Raw genomic sequence first — 20868 nt, 5'->3', positions numbered from 1 at the left:
ATTTTATGTCTTAATAGGGAGAAAAAATAATAAATGTGAAGGATGTGGAAAAAAAGAAATAGAACATGTATTGATGAATTGCAAAACATGAACCTGAAAGGGAGAAATTGAGAAGAATGGTTGGAAGGACATGACAGGAATGGACTTAAAGGAATATTAGGAAATGAAGGAAACATAGTGGATGTTTACAGATTTAGATAGATAGATAGATAGATAGATAGATAGATAGATAGATAGATAGATAGATAGATAGATAGATAGATAGATAGATAGATAGATAGATAGATAGATAGATAGATAGATAGATAGATAGATAGATAGATAGATAGATAGATAGATTTTATTACAGACTCAGAGTCCAGATTACATACAAAGGAAAGCAAAGACAATAAAAGAATAAAAAGTACAATAAAAAAAATAAGGAAATCATTATTTATCTTCAGAATACAAAGTTAAAAAATAGAATTTAATAGATGTAAAGTAATGTTGCTACACACTCATGTAGCCACAGTAGGTGGCGGTATGCACCTTACAGTTGCTTGCGATCCGCCATTATAGATACGAAGAAGAAGAAGTATTTCTGTACGTTCTGGGTTCCGTACTCATGTGTACGCAGCGCCCCCTGCCGTCGATACTCCTCAATTTGCCTGAAACGAAAGCAAACACAACACCAGGCGGTTTAGTCGTCACTGGTTGTTTTCTGTCAGGGCGTGTTTTCAAGCCAAGTTAAGCTTGGGAGGGAGGAGGCACCAGGCCGAGCAGACTTTATTTCTCCTCCAAATTCAACCTACAGATGTGTAATTTACAGTAACTATGGATTTCGACGCGTTATTTAATGAAAACACGTTTCAGTTTTCGGACTTCCAGGAGTTCACGGTATGTCGATGAGCTAGAGTCATGCTAGCAGATGCTAAGCTCGTTAGCTTGCCGATGTGAGTGACATATAACGCGGATTGCCTTATATGGCAGGAGATAAAATTGCGAAACTGCTATTCAACAAGTTTGGACTCAAATTTAACACTAATTATTGCTGTAAAATTAAAAACAACATGCCATAATCTTGTAACTGGTATTTCTTGGCGGGTAATGGGTGTTTATTAGCTGTTAGCCTAGCACGCTAACTAGCGACAGACTCTGGGTTGTGGTTAATTGTTACAGCTTCCTCTACACTGCTGCGGTGTAAAGGGAACAGATATTTTTTTTAAATCATTAGCTTTATCAACTAATGTCGACTTTAAGCTGTTTTTGTGCTTTTTAAGTGATGATTTTTGTCATTTTGCATTGAATAAAACATTATGCTCTTATTGCAGTTTCTTCCTGGACACCAAAAACTGAGCGAGCGAGTGAGAAAAAGACTGTACTATGGCCTGGACAAAGATGTTTCACTAGATGCCCTTTCTTGCCCTGTTACAGGTGAGTGTTGAGGCTTAGCATCAGGCATACTTACGAGGCTTGCAAAAGGGAAATTCCATATTTTTACCTACCATGCGTTTTTAGTCTTCCCCAGAATACCTGGACTCTTCAAACTACATCTAGATTAGTCTAAACTAATACCAAAAACGACTCATCTCAAAACTCATTATTTTCTAACATTATTATAACGTTAGGTTTATTGTGTGCTATTTTGCAATTGCACGTTGGTTTATGTCATTAGTGGCCATCATATTGATTTTGTGCTTCCAGATATTGCTGTTGAAATCTTCCAAAAGTCTGCCCCGAGTCCAATCCGAAAGCTCCAGAAGAAGTATGCTGCTCATGTTGCAAGGTTAGTTCTTTCCATAATATGACTTGTTTCCAAGTATTACAGCCTGTTGTCGTTTTGTACTAAAACATATTTCTCTCTTGGCTTAGGGAGGCTTGCATCTCTCCGTGTGCCATGATGCTGGCTTTGGTTTACATAGAAAGACTCCGACACAGAAACCCCGAGTACCTGCAAAAGATCTCCTCATCTGACCTTTTCCTGATCTCGATGGTATGCACGTCGAAGGCTGGGGGGGGTCATGTGTCGTTATAAATACGAAGTAGCATTATTAATAGCGTGTGTGAATTTTCAGGCAATTTTAAACGTTCTCTCTGATTGTTTTCCAGATGGTTGCCAGCAAATACCTCTATGACGAAGGTGAGGAAGAGGAGGTTTTTAATGATGAGTGGGGAGCAGCTGGGAAACTGGATGTCCAAACGATCAACAACCTGGAAATGAGTTTCTTGAATGCCATTGTAAGTGAGACATGGTGTGTGTGTGTCTGTGTGTGTTCCTGTTTTTCTGTATGTATGATTTATCTTGATTCGTGTTTTTATTCCCCAGGAGTGGAGCCTCTTCACAGAGCCAAAGGACGTCTTTGATATACTCCGCCACCTGGAAACCAGGTGTGTACATTTTAATCTTAAAATGTAAAAAAAAAAAAAGTGTCATTCTCAGTAAGTAAAGTTAATATCAGTTTAGGTTATAATTTATTGTGACATTTTTGAATGTTTTACTTCTTGTTGAGCCGTAAGTAAAGATTGCAGAAGCATGAACTCATTACAGTTTTTGGGGGTGACTGTTGTTTGCAGCATTGCGGAGAAGCAAGGAATGAGACGTGGCTGGTTCACCTACACTGACCTGTGTGTGCTGCTGGATCACTCCGCATGGAGCCACGCCCTCGCTGCCATCTATCAGCACTTTCTAAAGGTTAGAAACCTGTTTAGAAGGGAACAGTGGAGTCAAAACAGAAGAGGCTTTTAATGCAAAGAGAGTAAATTTATATTTCCCATGTGTGTTTTTAGGTGTCCTGTATGCTCAGCCTGGTGTATCTGACTGGTGTAGCCGCTCTTATTGCTAGCAGTGCTGTTGTGCACCAGCTCAGTCTGTGCAGAGCCGACCAATCCGCGCCTCCTTCGCCAAACGAAATCGGCCTCCTCCAGACCCCCAGTCTCAGCCCAGAAGCAGCCACGCTGGCCCACCGCCCGCCATGTTGTGTTCTGACCAATAAGTCACTGAACAGTCAAACCACTTTGCTTGAAATCAGCCAGCAACACAGACAGAACGATTCCCCGATAGGGTCTGCAAAAAACTCTGTTTTGTGTGTCTGGGGTTCTCTGCTGGCCTCTGTGAGCCGCGTGCCTCCTGTCAAAGATCCCGACGCAGAATCTCCCCGAGCCTGGCCGTCTTCTTCCTTCGACTGTTCCGGCTGTCTTCCAAACCTTCCTCATCTTCAATGTGTACTTCGAAACACCTCGGCACTCCCTCGCCACGGTCCTGTCAAACCCCATTCTCAGTCGACGTGGCTTTCCTCCGGCCTGATGGGAGCCGCAGGATCAAGTCTGGACTCACACTTTGGGGCGTTTCCAACTGTAGATCTGTTGCCGTGCCGACCTGAGGCTCTGCTTGTTCCCGGCTAGAGAGGCGTCACCCGTTGTCATGCTGGGAACATCCCTGGAAACCGTAAAAGCTTTTGTTTTCATGACTCACCGCTGTCATCTTGTTACGAATGCAGACGCAAAGTGGCACTTTTATTTTTACTGAGGCGCTCTTAAGGGTGACAAATCTGCTTTTTCATATTGGGATGAACAAGATTTCTTCTGAATGTCTTGACTAATACATGGTAAAAAAAACAAAACAAAAGATGGTGTCTGATCGGAGAGGTTAGCGTATTTGTTTAAAGGTTGCTAAGCATATCTACAAGAAAGCTTTCCAGCGAGCGCTTATTTTACTAGCTTTACAAGGAGGACGAATTTAACCAGCATGGGCTGTTTCCTAAGTTTTCACTTTGCTCATGCGTACTCTGTGTTACCATTTGTTTGTTCCTGTATCAGTTTGGGTCAGATTTTGGTCAAATTTGCTGCAAGCACTGATTTGTTTTGTTCAGGGTAAGTAGTGGGGGTTCAGTACCTGCAGAGGAAAGTGTCAAAAAGTGGAAGTAGACTACTGAGTGGAAGCTTTATCTGCATATCCAAATGCACCTGTCACTTGTTTCATTGAGATTAAAGACATGCTGTTTCCTCTACAATATTTAGCGTTTCCTTCTCTTATGCACCATATTTCATGTTGGTAATAATCCCCGTTGATGGTCAGTGTTGGAAGATTTGGCCTCTATGGGTTTTGTAGCAGGTTTATTGCCTCTGTGTCCAACATGTTAGAAGGCTAACTGAAGTGTTGTTGTTTTTTTATGCAACCTGGAATTTGCACATTTTGCTGAAATACACCACTTGTTTTTCTTATTTTATTGCTGCTTTGTTTCCATTTAAACACCATGGGAAAAGAAAAACATATTTTTATGTGCAATTAAGCAACGAATGGGGGAAAAATACATTCAAGGTTTGGATTTGATAAATTTTGGAGCAGAAAAACATTTAATTTTGTAAATGGTGTAAAAAAAAAAAGGATGAACCCATAATTAATAAATGCTTTTATAAAAAGTGTTTGTTTTTTTCTTCTTTGCATTTATTTGAAGTTGAACTCTTAATATTCCAGCGTTTATTATATAAAGCAGTGTATTTGTAGCGACTTAAAGTCGTCATCAGAGCTGATGAGATGACGTGAGTAACCTGAGTCCTACTGGTGCAGTAAGGTGGAGGAGCTGTGATGTGTGATGCTGTGGGCTTGATTCTCTTCCTGGGAACCTTGTTACAGTGTCAGAAGAGTTGAAAGCTAAACGGTGCAATCTCAGTGGTGGTTTACATGATTTCATGTAATAAACACACCCTGCTCAATAAATGTTCTCAAATTACGCAGGTCATCCAGGAGAGACAATGGGAGCAGAAGGACACAATGTCCTGAAGGACAAGAAAGCAGATGTCTAGATTTGGGATAAACCAGACAGTCCCTCCTCTTGAACCCATGCCAGCTTCCTTTTCTCCTCCCCTCCCCCCTTTCCTCCGCCACCACCAGCCAAACACATACCACTCTGCAGCTCCTAATATAGACCCAACTGGTTTGTAGGAAGGGGTAACAAACCTGTCATTCGAGACCTGCTTTCTTTCCCATGGACAAGCAGGATAATGGAGCCTCTTTCACAGGTTTGTTTGCTACTGAGCTGCCGATGAAAAGGATCATTTACAGAGGTTGGATTTTAAGGTCTTTAGAAAATACTTGCGTTGTGTTGTAGGTGTCGCGTTCACCAGAGGAGCCGAAGGTGAAGAAACGAGGTACGTTTACAAGGACTGCTCTATTGCAGTTGTGCACATGCAGGCATTTGTATATTTCGGGGTATGTGTAGTGCGTCACATATTGTATGCACACGTCTGTCTCCGTGCTGATGAACTGCTGTGGGTTCTCCTAGAGGCTGATACCACAGTCTACCTGAACTTCATGAAAAGTCACACTTGCTACGACGCCATTCCAATCAGCTGCAAACTGGTCATATTTGATACAACATTACAGGTAAGCGTAGACTTTTCCAGTAGAAACGGGGACGCAAGGGCTTCTCAATCTGAAGCGTATATAACGTATAAAGTTAGATTTTGTTGATATCAGGGTGCTTAAGAACTGCATAAAGCTCAAAATCCTTAGAATTCAATGAAAAATCCTTTATTCATTCCAAAGGAAGATTAAATGTTCTTGAAACTCATATTATCCAAGTTTCTTCAAAACGTTGTGGAGGAGGATGCTGTGGGCAGGAAGGATTTCCAGTAGCAGTCGGTATTGCAGCTAAACTGAAGAGGCCTCTGACTGAAGTCTGTTGCCGTGTAACAATCTTGTTGCTCAGTGTTCAGGTTGCAGTAAAATGTCCTGGATGACAGCGTCAGTTGTTGACAAGCACTTCTAATCCACCTCATTTGTCCACCTCATTTGCTTTTGCTGCTCCCTTTTAAATCTCTGTCTGCCACCATTGTTGCCATGGTTATATATCATAGCAACTGTCTGAAAGTAAAAAAAAAAGAGGAAAAATCCTTCCAGCTGCACAGCATCCAAAATCAGAGGGAATAATCGACAACAAAATGTAAACAAAAGTCTAGAAAAAGAGCTACTCCATATACAATAATGATAATAATAATAATAGTAATAACAGATTGTCATTTCCATATTAGCAAATGAGCTGGGAACACTGAACATTTTATTCCAAACCAAAACAGGAGACGTTTATCAATTCTTTATCAATATCATAATATTATGCTATTAAAGAAACCTGTTATCCCTGTTTCTATACAAACTCTAACATTCAGGTACCATTTTAACTAAAAAGTGCTTGACTATTTAGCTTTCCAGTAAACTGCTGAGTTAAAATCCAGTTATTTCGCTGCTTCATGTTCATCAACGCTTAGCATCCGTGAACAGGTATTCCAGCCCAGGGAGGTTGGACCGCATTCTTCTTCCCTGTTCTGACAGCCGAAGCAGCACATTAAGATTAAGATCTGAGGAATAAAAGTATTTCATTTGCTCAAGCTAAACTGTGATGCTGGTATCTGGCTTCACACTCTATGCCACCTCTTTCAAACGTGCTGTTGACTTTGGTTCTGTTCTCTCCAAAGGTGAAAAAGGCCTTTTTTGCCCTGGTGGCAAATGGCTTGAGGGCTGCGCCGCTCTGGGACAGCAAGTTGCAGAGGTTTGTGGGTAAGGCCTGTGTTTCCCCGTCTACGGTGTTGCTTAATGTTGGTTTGTGTAAGAACAGGGGTGTAACTCCGTTTCTTCCACAGGTATGCTGACTATTACTGATTTCATCAACATACTCCATTGTTATTACAAGTCACCAATGGTGAGCATGAATATACGACAACTTTAGTAGCTCAACATTGGTGGAGGTTTTGTTGTTTGTCACTGTTTTACACAAACATTATCTACAAATTAGGACTTAATATTTAACTGCTTAGTTAGTGTTTGTTTTAAACTTATGTTTTCTGTTCTTGGATCGTAAGTTTTACTTTTTAAATTGATGATTGTCATTTTACATCATTGCATCTCAACTCTGGGATTGTAAAGGCGGGTGCAAAGAGTAAAACAAAGTTGCATAAAGGGAAGAGCGGGAGACAGAGTTAGCATTACTTATTTGCTCTTGTTTCCTCCCAAAGGTCCAAATGTATGGACTGGAGAGCCATAAGATTGAAACGTGGAGAGGTGATTCCCTTCAAAGTAAATAACAACCACTAACAATAACATTATCTTGAAGCTAAAATATGAATATCAAATTGAGCTCTCCCTGTTTTTTAATCTAGATGTGTACTTAAAGTCTCCAACTCAGTTCCTTATCAGTATTTCTCCGCAGGCCAGGTGAAAACAAAAACTCTTCTTAGAGCAAATTCTCACGGACTTTTCCGCAGAGCATCAAATTCCTCTCTTGCGTTCCCTTTTCTTGTCCAGCCTCTTCGATGCCATCTATTCCTTACTCAGATACAAGATCCACAGACTGCCTGTCATCGACCCGGAGTCGGGAAACGTTCTCCACATCCTGACTCACAAGCGGATCCTCAAGTTCCTGCACATATTTGTGAGTCAGCTCTCTCTGCGTTATTTCTGTTATTTTCTGAAATAAAACAACAAAACCAGAAGGACTCTGGATGGGGACAAAAACGTTTTTTCACAGCACTGTACTGATTTATAGTTTCTGGATGTATTTTCAGGAAAAACACTTGCCCAAGCCTGCATTTCTAAAGAGGCCGGTCCAGGAGCTGGGCATAGGGACGTTCAGGAACATTGCTACTGTCCACCAAACATCATCGCTTTATGAAGCCCTGTCCATATTTGTGGAGCGGCGAGTGTCAGCGCTCCCTGTGGTGGATGGGCAAAGTATGCTTTTTAAAGCCAACATTTTACATCTCCTTGATATTATCGGCTCTTTAGACTGTATCAGCATTCAGCTGCTTGTTTTCACAGGCAAAGTGGTGGCGCTCTACTCCAGATTTGATGTCATCGTGAGTACAGCAGAAAAGATTTGATCTAAGGCTCTGGTTTCGGCCTTTCTGGACCACTGTTTGCCGACTTCTTTTTTTTTTTCCATAACAGAATCTGGCAGCCCAGAAGACCTATAACAACCTGGACATGACGATGGAGGAAGCCATTCGCGGACGCACGTGTTGCGTTGAGGGTGTGATGAAGTGCTATCCAGATGAATCTTTAGAAACGGTCATAGATCGGATAGTTAAAGCAGAGGTTCGTGTTGTTTAGGCTTGTGTTTTGCCATCAGGTCAGTCGATCAGGTGTTAAAAAAAACAAAAAACTTTTTCTTCTTCTTCCAGGTCCACCGGCTGGTTCTGGTGGACAGGTTGGACGTTGTGAAGGGCATTATCTCTCTGTCTGACCTCCTGCAGGCTTTGGTCCTTACACCTGCAGGGATTGATGCTCTTCTATCCTAGGAGGAAATAAAAGATGTTCCTCTTTTCTGCTTTTCTGCCTTTGCAGGCTTGACGTCTGGCAATGTGCAAATGCAGGTACGCTCTGACGTCGTTCCACTCCCTTCCACTCTTAGCAACAACCGTCCACCATCTTACTTAGTTACCATAACTATGGTGTATGGTTTTTATTCAATCTCCTTCAGAAGTGATCTAAGATGATGTTTACATTTCTAAGGTGAAAAATATAGAAACGTTCAAAGGGTATGAATATGTTTGGGATGCACCAGATGTAGTTTGCAATGTTGATTTGTGTCTTTTAGAGGATGAATGAAAGGAGAGGAGATTACCAGGCTGTGCCGTTTACAGTAAGATGATGTGTGTCTCCAATCCCATTTCTCATGAGGCTCCCCACACTGACTCAGTTTGCACAACGTGATCAATATGTTTACTCGCTGTAATCCTGTGTTTGTATTAAATACATGTGAACAGATCTAGCTGTGTGCGTGCGTTTTTTTTAAATTTTATTTTATTTTATTGAATCGGGGTTTGTGACATGTTCACGCTGACTTATTGCTTTGTCATAAGCAGCCAGCAGGAACCCTGACCGCATGGTGCCTCACTCTTGCTTTCTTTAACCCACCACTCTCTTCCCCACTTTACACGGTAAACAAGAAGCACGTGACCTTTTTTCCCCTTATCTGTGATGACGCTGATGATGCCGCCGCCCATCTGTGCTCCCACCGTAAGGACGTCAAGTTGAAATGATAAGAAGCTACAGCGGAAGTAGGTGTTTTTGAGCAAATGGGAATCAAATACAATGTCAACGATCCATTTGCTTGAAAGAATATTACATCGTGATATATTTGAGTGTTTATTTTTAGTCAATTTAACAATTAATCCCAGATGGAAATTTAATAAAAACAAATTAATTAATTAATTAATAACCTTCTGGTGTCGTTGTTGCTTTGTAGTACAAAAAAGGTCGAATTAAATTTGTTACCTGGGTTCAAACTGCCAAATTATTAATTAATAAATTGTGATATGTAAAATATTCATCTTGCTTTTGTTGTCCAAATAATTTTCAATATATTTCTGCTAATTGTAAGAAACATGTTTTAGATCCACACGTACTGCTGCCACAGAAAATAAGGAATAATAATAATAATAATAATAATAGTTTTTGTGATTATTTAATAATATAATTTCAATTAAATACATCGTATCTATATCAGCAAGAAAATGTGTAACGCATATTTATTTTGCCAATTAACCTTTTGTTTTGGAATTTATGAAGAAAACAAAACATATCTGTTTTAAAATTTGTAAGTAAATAAATGCTGTTTTGCTTCCATAATTTTATTAATGGAAGAAAGTCGGAATAATTTTTTTCGTTGTCCCTAATCCTCTTCCGCATGGGACACAGAATTTTTTATTTTTTTTCCGGACACTGAATTTTTTTTTTTTTTTTTACATGAGAATTCAGAGATTTTTTTTTTTTTTTTTTTTCTGGGCCATAATTTTTTTTTTTCAGTGGCCCTAATTCTCTTCCGTATCTTCCGTAGATTTACTTTTGAATTTGTATACGTTTAAAGCATCTTGCCAGCATAAGAACCTTTTCTTAAGTTTAGCTTTAGTGTCTTTTATTTTGAAGGAGTCATTCGGAAGCTGTAACTTTTCATTTAGCGCGTTGTCTTGACAGCGACCGTTCCATATACCCCGTGATCTCCAAAACAACATAACAAAAGTGGGGGAAAAACATGGCGAGCGGAGAGGAGGCCACAAAACGCCCCTTGTTAACCTCCTCTTCGGTCGGCCTGGAGGACCTGTTCCCTGCCGGGACCTCGGAGCAGGCGTGCGGGGACGGGAACCCGGAGCTCGACCGCTTGCGGGAATGTCTCCAAGCTTGGCTATCGCCGTACGAGCCCCTGCTGCTGTGGGTGCAGAGGCTGCTGGTCTGGGAGAGGCCGCTGTATAGCCTCTCAGCCGCCCTGACTCTTAACACTTTATTCTGGTAACGAATGAGTCTCTGTTTATCCACGTTTTAGCAATAAAACATCTTTTAATCGCATTTTAAGCTGGTGTCAGCGTAGGTAGCACGAATAAATGTCAAGTGAAGTTAGCTAATCCCACGTCTTTAGCCTAATGCTAACTTAGCTTGTAATTTAAATACAGTTAGCACGGAAAGCTTTAGCCGTGTCTGTTGTGTAAATAAATAAGTTGTTTCCTAATGAAACACCTGCTGCTGCTCAAACAGACATTTCTTGTCCTGCTGCGTGTCGGAGCTGTGGACCAGCTGTCCGTGTCAGACTCGCTGGGCACCGACATCGTTAATGCATCAGCAAGTTATAAGGATCTGTTTTTGGCTCCACAGGCTCCTATCCTCCACTTCCCTGCGGCCCCTGTTCCTACTGAGTGTGTCCCTGCTGGGCCTGATGCTGCTGGAGAGATGGAAGCCCAAGTTACCCGTCATTACAGGTGAGCTCAGGTGTAACTACTGTTATTACTGGCGGCCTTTTGGACCTGGCTCTAGGCTGTTTCACTGTGTTCATACTCCACAAGGCAATAATTTATCTGGGTAATGGCCTGGAACCTCAGGCGGATGTCAAGGGTCCAGATTTTTCACATTGCGGAAAATTTGTGGTGATAGAATTTGTATCATCTCAATTAAATGTTGTCGAAACTCATATCATCCACATGTCTTCAAGAGTTATGGAAGGTGATGCTGTGGGTTGGAAGGATCTGTATGAGAGTCTCATGTATTGTGGAAGAGAGACGTTAGAGATATGATCCTTGCTCATTCTGATCAATGCATGAAACATCCTTTTCAACTCCTCTGGACGTTAAGGTCGTGGGTCAAGTTTTTAAAAAGTTTGTTTTTTTTTAAACTTTGGAGTGTCTAATCAGCTGTAAAAACAATATTTCCTTGCCATGGTTGCACCTCAGAAGTGTTCGAAAGTAAAAAAAAATGCAAGCGCAAAGACTTGATGGGATCATTGCGCAAACTAATTAACTGGGACTTGTCATCATTTTTGAAGTTTTTCCTTTCCAGTAGTTAATGCTTATAATCCACTGTAGTTATGTAATTCCCATATCTAAAAGAGAGAAACATGTAGTAAAAGCATGCAAGACAAAAAATAAAATCCTGATTTTGAAATCTCCAGCTTTAATTTGAGTTCATAAAGTCTCGATAATTGTGATCAGGAAGAAGTTGAGGGTGGAGGATAAGTGTGAAAGCTTAGAGTCTTAAACCGACACCCTACGACTGGATTTAAGAGTCCTTTGAAGAGCATTGTGAGTCCACCACTGTGACTTTAGTGTAATTGAATTTAAGAAGTGTGTTTGTTAAAAATAAATTATTTATCTAACAATGAATCATATTAAATGCACCGGATTAAGGCAGCGTTGTACTAAGATAAAGGAATGATTCTTGATTTCTGATTTGAAAATAAGAAATCTGGATAAAAATAACTTCGAATGCACCTATCTGTAAAATTAAGACGTGTTTCTTCTTTATCCCTACAGTCCAACATGCTGAGGCTGAACCTGCACAAAGGTCTGCTTAAAATCACGTTTTCTGTGTGTTTTCAGTTTTTCCTTTTAGAAAACAATTTTTCGTTTTCGTCCTCCGCTTCTGTCAGTGCATGAAGATGATGGCTTAGTTCGTTCATATTTCAGGCTGCAGGTTAAGGCAGATTTATTTTCTGCACAGGTGTTAATTTCCTCTTTCTTTGCACGCCTTCTTTTTTTTTCAATTAAAGCCCAACTTTGAGTTCGGAGCATCATCTGCTCAGCGTCCCGGAGCTCAGCCACCACCTCGCCGAGAGCTACCTGACCTGCTGCTTGTATCTGCAGGAGACGCTGCAGTACAAACGCAGAAACCATGGAAGGGTGCGCACAGACACTCAGTCCATTTTAACCAAGGGAATTTGTGTAAATAATTATAAAAACGTTGGTTATAAAATCATTTTTCTGCTTCCCAGTTCTGTGTGATGATGTGCAGCGGCTGCTTTGTACTCTCTCTGGTTGGACATTATGTGCCAGGAATCATGATTTCATATATCATAGGTGAGTCATTTTGGGTCTAATTGTCATGCAGAAACACAGTCGAGCTGTCTGGTTGTCGTGACGAACCGCCTGCAGGATAATGAGTAAATGCAGTGTTGATAACAATCCTGTTAATAGAAAAAAAACATTATGTGTACAATGCAGCTTTTAAACTGCTGATTTCCTTATAGATCACTTATTATACATTTCTGTCAACTTTTATTTTCACCCCTGGTAAAGATGTGTTAGAAACCCACTGTGAGAGTGTTTAGGAACTTTAGTCATATATATGACAGAGGTCGTATTTCGTATCTTCTCCTCTAAATGGAAAAACAAGCAAACATGCCTTCAAACTAAAACGTGTGTCAGTTTTCATAAGCTTTGTGAAAATAGTCACTTGCCTTAATTGCACAGTAAATCAATAAGAAGCTGCTTACTTGGCTTTATCAGGGGTTGTTATAAATTCAGGAGGCGCTGTTGGCATTTCCCTCCCTTCTCTGCAGCATCTTGCTTTATTCATTGTGTACAGAAAGCCATTTTAAAAATAAATCTGTCAATGTTTTTTCTTCATGTGTGCCTATTCTCAGCCCTAAGCGTGCTGCTGTGGCCCCTGGTGGTGTATCATGAGCTGATCCAGAGGATGTACACCGGCTTGGAGCCGATCCTGATGAAACTGGACTACAGCATGAAGGGCGACACCGAGCACCGGAAGCACGACAAGAGGAGTGAGTGTTTGTTACAATATAACGGTTAACTTTTTTTCTTTTCTTTTTTTTTACTCTTTTCTGATAGAGTATCATATATTATTTATTGCATTTATGTGTGTAAATACTTTTTCCACAGAGGTAAAAAAGGAGCTGGAGGAGGGGGGTGAGCCCAGAGCAGAAACAGAAAGTGAGAGCGAGGAAGAGGAGGAAGAATTGTCCTGTTTTGCTCCAACGGTATGGACTCATACTACACAGAAGCTATATATTTATATATATATATAGATGATTGTTAAAGGAAGCAGGAGAAAAGTGGAACTTGGATATATTTTATGCTGAAATCAACTCAATTGTGAAATTTAGGGGTATAGTGAGTGTCTTCATTTCGAGTGTTTCAAGTACTACTACATTCCTGCACCTGGAAGGTGTGTGAAGGTGTCATGTGTTGTAATTAGTTTCAGGATTCTTCCTAGATCAGATTCAGAGTGCTTAGCAGTTGTTTGAGCTCCTGGATTCATTTACTTTAAGTCTCACTGATGTTGCAACCCGGCGTCACCACAGAAGAAGTATTTTCTTTTTTTCCGTCAAAAGTTTAAGGCGAAGACGAGATTCACATTTAAACTTCAACTAACTTTTTTTCTTTTTCTTTTTTTTTTTGCTCATGTTATTGCAAGGTGGATGTGAAAACGACAGCTCTGGCAATGGCCATCACAGACTCTGAACTGTCAGATGAAGAAGCGTCAATATTGGAGAGCGGAGGCTTCCCGGTCTCTAGAGCCACCACGCCTCAACTAACTGATTTCTCTGAAGGTAAGTCTGACTCCTTCAGTCAGCTCTGCAATTATTTTAGTAATTAATTAATACATCAATTATTCTGACAAAGAAAGATATGTTTGCTTCTAAGGAGGAACTAAAAATCAGGTTGGTAGAATTTTATTAAGTAGTGAGAGATTTGTGTCACTTCTCTGATCCAGACCTGGACCAGCAGAGTTTCCACAGTGACCCGGAGGAGGCCTACCTGCGGGATCTTCCTGAGTTCCCCTCCGTTGAGGAGTTCCCTTCCATAGAGCACAGTCTGCTTCACTTCCCCCCGCGAGCTCAGGGCGATGGCGGCCAGTCGGAGAAGGAACCGCTGAGCCCCGCCACGCTCCTCATCCAGCATCTAGCGTCGCCTCTGCACTTTGTGAACACGCATTTCAACGGACACGGACGGCCACCGGGGGGCGAGGAGGGTGCCCTGCCGGCAGCGGGGGTAAGGGAAGAGGCGGAGGCGAAGGCGGCGGTGAGTCAGGGCACGCAGCGCTCCTTGGAGGCTCTGAGCGAGGAGATAGTGAGCACGGCCATCTCCACCGTTGTGCAGAACACACTGTCGGCACTGCTGCGCTCCGGCGAGGATCCCTCCCTGGCCGACTTCCTCCCGACTGAAACCCTACCGGGCGCTCTGGAGTCACCCAGCCAGTCCGCCGAAACTACAGTGGGAGTCCCGGATCCGGACAGAGACCCGGAGGACGGGGCTACGACAACGGAAAGCGCAGCTGGCGAAGAGTACCCGGATGACACTCTAGTAGCAACTGAGGAAGAGGACTTTGAGCTTTTGGACCAAAGTGAACTGGAGCAGGAGGACGAGAGTCTGGACACAGAGGTGGTGGGGGCAGGGGCAGATCCAGACGCACCTCAGCAACCACAGTCATAGCCCCACTGGTCCCCCTTCCATCTGCTTTTGTTTTTATTTGTACATCATATCCATAAAAAACCCAAATATATATGTCTCTCTCTCTCCCTCTCTCGCTATCTATCTATCTATATATATATATATATATAGATATATATATGTAGATATAGATATGTATATCTATCTATCTATATATATAAATGCATTAGTCCTGCAGTTTACTAGTGAGACTCCATTCAGTAAAACAAAACTCTACTGTACCTTTTAAAGGGGACATATAATGGGATATCTTATTTAAGAATTACCCATTCTAGTGTGTTTACAGTCAAACTTCTTCTATTCTCGTTGCTACTCCCAATATCCTTTAATTTAAAAATTAAAAGCTGGTTCTGATTAACCCGTAATTGATGCAAAGTCTGGCATTAAATTAGCTCAAGTTGGAAAATTGTTCCAGTCTTACAGGTGGGAAGCAGCCAGCACTTTGTAGAAAAGTTTAAAGTTATAACATGTTCAGGTAAAATCCCTAAATGTTCCCCTTGATATTCAGTGCTAGTCAGAGGTTTTACTCATCATGGGAAAGAGTTTTGTCAGTCTTGTTCTTTTTGTTAAGTTAGAATAACACTACTGTTCTCTTTTTCTTAAAGAGAACAGTTAGAAGCTTGAATTTTTTTGTAGATTTTTTTTCTAATCCACGTTTATATTTTTTTTTAAAGTGATTGTCATGGAGGGGAAAAAAAATCAAAAAATTGCTTCTGCGTAGCCCGTTTCTCAACTGCTGCAATAAATGAGACACTAATACGCCAATATCCATGTTGTTACATAAACATACGCATTGCTTTGTTCAGAAACGTATTTAAATTTGCCCTGTAGTTGATTCCCGTTACGTGGACACAACTGGATGTTTACTTTTCATTAGTCCTGTCTTCATTCTTTTTGTCCACGCACCAGTTCCAGTGGCAGTGAAAACACACCATGATGCTGCCACCACCGTGGTTGACCTATGGAGCTATGGAGTTTAATGAAACTGCTTCCCATGATGAGTGTATCTGAACCACAAATGTATCCCCTGGTTCAGACGGTGCAGTAGAGGTTTGTGTCGGTTTCCTCCTGAATGTTTGAGGAGGCAGAACTTGAATGAAGGATTATCGGTTATGGGTTGTGTTTGCCTGGCAACCAGAATCTGGCTCCTGATTACAGCAGCTCACTAGCTGAATCCGTCCGAGCGTAAGTTTGTGAGACGGTAAAAATGATGGATTTAGATTTGTAACTATTAATATATGCTATAAATTATTTAAATTAACAGCCAGCTAGTATAGAAAGACTGAAAGTTTATTTTTATCCCTTTGGCTACCATATTGATTGTATATAGGTGTTTTAATGGCACAGTGTACATCCAGATGTAAATTGTAGGAAAATTACATGAATCCCTTACTGAACCTCTGCATTTTCGTTAAAAAAAAAAAGAAGCAATTTTCTTAGTGACTTGTTGCCTGAAAATTGCAGCTTTGACATTATTGGATGTTATGAATATAGAAATGGCACACAAGTGACTTTCATGCGTGGCGAAACAGAAGAAGGATGCGATTAATATTTTTTCTGCCATCTGTACATAATTCGTCCATTTGTGACTGAAAAAAAATGTTATATAGGCCCTACATGTGTATAGCTGTCACTATTACTGTTCATGCATGCGGTGTATCACGCATGTAGGAAAATTTTGTTTTCAGGGACTTCGGCTATTTTTTTTTCTTTTCTTTCTCCCTTTCTTGTAACGGCTTGGGAATTGCTACCACAATTTGCTCAGAAATGATCAAGTCCGTACGGAGGGGCCTTCTCTGCTTTCATAAACGACTCGGCATCCGACTCAGGTTGTACAAAAGCGATCGTAACACAGCGGAATGTGTCTCCGTTTCCTGACCAGTAGTAGTGCATCGTATTTCTACTAATCTCTGATATGTTTTCTCCCAGTTGCTAATAGTGTAGAAATGCAAAAAAGAAAAGAAAAAAAAGATGGGAAGTGTATTTTCTGCATGTAAAAACAGCACTCTGTTCAAGTTCTCCTTGTCTTCAGACAAAGTACTGCACAACTTGTGATGGAAAAGAAAAACAAAACAACAAACCGTTGAATGCTTCAGGTGAAAAGAGGTTCAGTTTGATATTTTGTTACTAATGATGGAAATAAAAGTTTAATGTTTAAAAATTTCTATACATGGCGATATGTTGGTAACGTGTGATGCTAACAAAATAATTTGATGTTTAGCGGCTATAAAAAGTGACGTTTAGTAATTATAAGGAAAAAAGGGAATATATTTTTTAATTTTTCCTTTATCCACAAAGTTCTCTATTTAATCTTTTATGTCTAAATGAACAAATCTGTTACGGATCATCTTCGCGAAGCAGAACCGATTTGACGTTGAACGTGGCAAAATGAAAACTTGAACCTTCACTTTTGTGAAGGTAGAAGAATAAAAGGACGAACTGGAACCAAATGAGAAGGAATTGACCAAACATTTTATTTGTTTTCCCGCCTTTCAAACAGGATCTTGAAATTGGATTTCCTTTTCCTGGAAAACGGAAAGAAAACACACTATTGAGTTGGGACTGGATGTAAAAACATGTTTCAGATCGTCAAAAAAAACAAAAAACGGCATAAAAGATAAGCTGAATGCAGTTTTAAACAATATTTAGTCAACAGTAGGTCTTTTTTTTGTGTGTGTTGTGCCAAACCTGCTGCAGTTCTTCTGCACAAAGCTCGAGTTCGTCCAACATCTTTCCTTCAACATTCACATTTTCCACAAGAGACCATTTGCCCTCCGTACATGTAACCGGAGCTGAGATGATGCCGTGTGGGAGACTGAACAAGTCTAAATACAGAAAGTTGCAACAGTATTCATATCAACGCACGTTTCGATTCCCTGCTGCGTAAATCCGCGCGCCCGGGTCCTAACCTGTGCAAGCTATACCGATTGAAAAAACCTCATCTGGACCAAAGGCTCCGTGCCAACCCTTCAGCACTTGCAGGATCCCGTTAGTGGCTGATATTGCGGCTCCCCGGCCGGTGGTTGAAAGCAAGGCCTCACGATGCTGACGGACCAGTGGTTTAAATTCTGTTTCTATCCATTTTCTGGAACAAAAGGAGGCTTTTACCTATTGTTCTGCTTCATTGCACATGATGCATGCAATCATTTAGGGCAGATTGTAAGTCAGGTGCATTGTGCTGGCATTGTTTGCACAGGCTGATTTTTAGCTGACAGATGTGAACTCTGCTAACGGGGTGGAATTAAACTGAAATGTTTATTTATTTCTAATAATTTAGATAATTATTCCGTACAGCTCATACAAGCCTTATTCACTTTTTTTCCCTATGGGATTTAAGTCAGGCACATTTGATGGCCAATCAAGGTCAGTAAAGCAGCTACTGCATTTTTTTTCCTTCCACTCAACTTTTCTTTTACACAATCACACACAGCATTTTGTGTAATTGCAACAGGAGCACTTGAATATTTCACTGTGTGTTTAATGATCCTACATTAAAAAGAAAAAAGGATTGTTGTAAAACTAGCTGGTATCTTGTCAAACACACCTGTCGTATAAAACCCTGAGCACCGGCTGGGAATAGAAAGACGGTACCCTGACCGCCCCTGGATAGTTGAACACTTTCGCCCACCGCAGGTCAACGACGAAACTGCCGCTGATGTTCCCCCACACAATGACATCCGCGACATCTGAAGCAGAGGAAGATCAAATTAGGATAACTTGTTTCTTGTTATTACTTTTCTTTCTTTTTTTTTTTTTTTGATGCGGAAGAAGTAGAGTAGACACCTGATGGCATCACGCACAACTTCTTTGCGAGCACAGCTCTGACTTCATTCACCAGCTGGCTTGCTATGGCAACAAACTGGTGGCTGCTGATGGAAGGAGCGCTCTCCACAAGCAGCGAGCATCTCGTGTTGACGAAAGACACCCCGGACACCATCACCTTCACCTCTTTGTCGGCGCGTCCATCAATGAGGCGCCCATACTCTCTGTAGCGCTCAGATAAGTCTTTAACTCTCTGCTTCCTGGCCTCGTCGCTCTCACTCTCTGAATCGGCGTCGAAATCGTCCAGCAGAATGATGACGTGGGCTTCATGGAAAGCCTGTTCCAGATCTGTGTGAACCGTCACCTGTGAATTCACCGTGTTGGATTACATTTTTAAAATCTGCACGACTTCAGTTACGCCAAGGCGATGTACCCGATGGAGCAGACTGAGCGCCGAATCCTCAGTGTCCAACTTGAGCATCTGCATTTCTTCCTCATCGCCGCTCAGGTGCAGCAGGTGGAGAGCAACCGTTTGAACGTCAGGGAACACCTCATCAGACAGCAGGTTTGGGATCAAGATTTGGGAAGTTAAGCAGAGAGCGCTGCAAGAAAAAACAAAAAACAAACAGAAGAAATATCAAGGCAAATGGATTGAAGGGGTATTTCCATTTGAAACATTCATCCTGACTTACCCTGTGATCCAAACGTTACAGGGATGAATTAGACTCAGGCGATGCTGTTCTTCAGCAAAGAGGCTAAGTTGCGTTTCAAGATTCTCTGCTACAATTGTCTCCACCTCATCTTCGGGTATTTTCGACGTGACGCCATAGTAGACCTGAGCAACAATAATCAACAATTACTTTAATCTGAAGATGAATTCTTAACATATCCATGGAGTTTGAAACTACCCTTTAAAACACAGGTGTCAAACTCGAGGCCCGGGGAGTCAAATCTGGCCCGCCGTAGCTTTTTATGTGGCCCTCTAGACTCCACATTACATCAGTGAGTCCTTCCAGTTTTTAAAAAAAGATAAGTTCACAAGATGGTTTGAATAAAGAGTAATAACATCTACAGAGAAACTAGAACTACTGAAAACTACATTTTCTAAGCATGACAACAAAGTGAGACCACAGGAAAAAATACAAACTAACTTCAAAAATATAAAGGTATTTGAAGTAGAATTAAAAGTCTAGAAAGGAGGTTTTGGGCCGACTTGAACAATAGCAGTTAATATAATAGTAGCAGTAGCAGAAAAGTCAATAGGTGATTTGTATGTTTAACCAGAGAACATGTCAGGTTCTACCTGGCAATGGTCCACAAAGTCATTGTAACCACCCAAGAACATCCCTTTGCCCCCTTGTTCGACCAGCTCCCTCCAAATTAAGGGACTTTCCTCGTGTTTCCAGCCATTTTTATTGCATGTGGATTCAAGCCATCTCTGTATGAAGAGTAAGAGCAGAAGTGTAGAGACAAAATAGGGAAGGACAAATAAGAGTAAATGAAACATAAGAATGGTGTATTATGGTGAAATAACAGCATTAGAATAGAATAGAAATAACATTATTGTCTCTGGAAATTACAGTCAAATCGAAGCAGATTTACACCGAGATTAAAAGCATAAAAACATAACTGAGAGAAGGATAGATTAAAAATTATTATTAAAAACATTTGACAGAATATGAATGTATATTAATCCATAAAAAACAACAGAAGACTATTTCTAAGAAATGGAAAAAAACAGTACAAATAACAGTAGGGACTGTTTTTGAGATTTTTGGGAAGAAACCCAAAAAAGTCTGCTCCAGAAAACGTCCCTTCTCGGCTTCCGTAATGGATGGCATGATATTTTTGCATTTCCTAACGTTCATAATATTAACTTCGTATTTCTCTCTTTTCGTTTATTGCAACAAAGGTGCTACAAATCACATTAAAACCTTGTAAAATGGAAGAGGCATAACAACCTCCCACTCAGATGGCAGGACGGGGATCTTATGGACCCTGAAGCTCGGAAGGGTTCGCTGCAGAGTGTCTGCTAACCGCTCCGCTTCGGCATACAGAGGACAGTCCGCCTTACCTATAGATGTGGACATTTTTTATACGTCCTTCATGTAACTATTATTATCATTAGAAATATATTCTAAAACATAAAATAAAACAAGATAAAGGATTACCAGCGAGCACAAATTTGGCCATTTTACAACATACTGTCACATCTTAACCATTGAAAACAAGAAGGCGTCTGTTGCTTGGCAACCGAGGTGAGTTGTTGCGTGGGTTTGAATCCGTGTAGAAACATTTTTCATAAATCCTTAAAATATATTTGTACATTTTTTCAGATTTCAACATGTGAGAAAAACCAACGTATACATAGTTTCTAATATAAGCATATATTATTTTTTA

The 20868-nt window shown here is 40.8% G+C and overlaps 4 protein-coding genes across 8 annotated transcripts; 3 read left to right on the top strand and 1 right to left on the bottom strand.

Moving 5' to 3' along the window:
- Positions 1-673: 673 nt before the first annotated feature.
- Positions 674-3673, top strand: cnppd1 (cyclin Pas1/PHO80 domain containing 1). The gene is made up of 8 exons (XM_005815603.3): positions 674-876; positions 1311-1413; positions 1684-1765; positions 1852-1972; positions 2089-2217; positions 2306-2367; positions 2554-2671; positions 2767-3673. The coding sequence occupies exons 1-8, from the start codon at positions 814-816 to the stop codon at positions 3379-3381; spliced, it is 1293 nt and encodes a 430-aa protein (XP_005815660.1). The 5' UTR covers positions 674-813; the 3' UTR covers positions 3382-3673.
- A 1190-nt stretch (positions 3674-4863) lies between these two features.
- Positions 4864-8737, top strand: LOC102230238 (5'-AMP-activated protein kinase subunit gamma-1-like). 5 transcript variants are annotated; one of them, XR_002752369.1, is made up of 13 exons: positions 4864-4998; positions 5088-5127; positions 5262-5362; positions 6451-6532; positions 6616-6674; positions 6988-7048; positions 7132-7186; positions 7277-7403; positions 7537-7702; positions 7790-7827; positions 7919-8065; positions 8152-8343; positions 8568-8737. XR_002752369.1 is itself a non-coding variant. In XM_023329484.1 (12 exons), the coding sequence occupies exons 1-12, from the start codon at positions 4981-4983 to the stop codon at positions 8266-8268; spliced, it is 966 nt and encodes a 321-aa protein (XP_023185252.1). In that variant the 5' UTR covers positions 4864-4980; the 3' UTR covers positions 8269-8737. The 5 variants fall into 5 exon arrangements, 4 of the variants coding, with proteins under 4 accessions (XP_023185252.1, XP_005815661.2, XP_023185251.1 ...); XM_023329484.1 differs by having other exon boundaries at positions 6988-7033; positions 7307-7403; positions 8152-8737; XM_005815604.3 differs by having other exon boundaries at positions 6988-7033; positions 8152-8737.
- A 1202-nt stretch (positions 8738-9939) lies between these two features.
- Positions 9940-14772, top strand: retreg2 (reticulophagy regulator family member 2). Its single transcript, XM_005807976.2, has 9 exons — positions 9940-10258; positions 10619-10722; positions 11770-11800; positions 12006-12135; positions 12228-12312; positions 12879-13016; positions 13135-13232; positions 13670-13805; positions 13970-14772. The coding sequence occupies exons 1-9, from the start codon at positions 10005-10007 to the stop codon at positions 14686-14688; spliced, it is 1695 nt and encodes a 564-aa protein (XP_005808033.1). The 5' UTR covers positions 9940-10004; the 3' UTR covers positions 14689-14772.
- Positions 14773-15473: 701 nt separating this feature from the next.
- Positions 15474-20849, bottom strand: mdh1b (malate dehydrogenase 1B). The gene is made up of 10 exons (XM_023329646.1): positions 20640-20849; positions 20430-20542; positions 19772-19906; positions 19161-19303; positions 18902-19070; positions 18490-18832; positions 18251-18392; positions 17616-17791; positions 17395-17531; positions 15474-17231 (listed from the first exon to the last, which is right to left on the bottom strand). Exons 1-10 carry the CDS (start codon positions 20659-20661, stop codon positions 17199-17201), a joined length of 1413 nt encoding a protein of 470 aa, XP_023185414.1. The 5' UTR covers positions 20662-20849; the 3' UTR covers positions 15474-17198.
- Between the last annotated feature and the right edge of the window lie 19 nt (positions 20850-20868).

The sequence above is a fragment of the Xiphophorus maculatus genome, chromosome 24 (assembly GCF_002775205.1).
Source record: "Xiphophorus maculatus strain JP 163 A chromosome 24, X_maculatus-5.0-male, whole genome shotgun sequence".
NCBI lineage: Eukaryota > Metazoa > Chordata > Actinopteri > Cyprinodontiformes > Poeciliidae > Xiphophorus > Xiphophorus maculatus.
The sequence above is the reverse complement of the archived record's forward strand: the minus strand, read 5'-3'. Positions and strand labels throughout refer to the sequence as shown.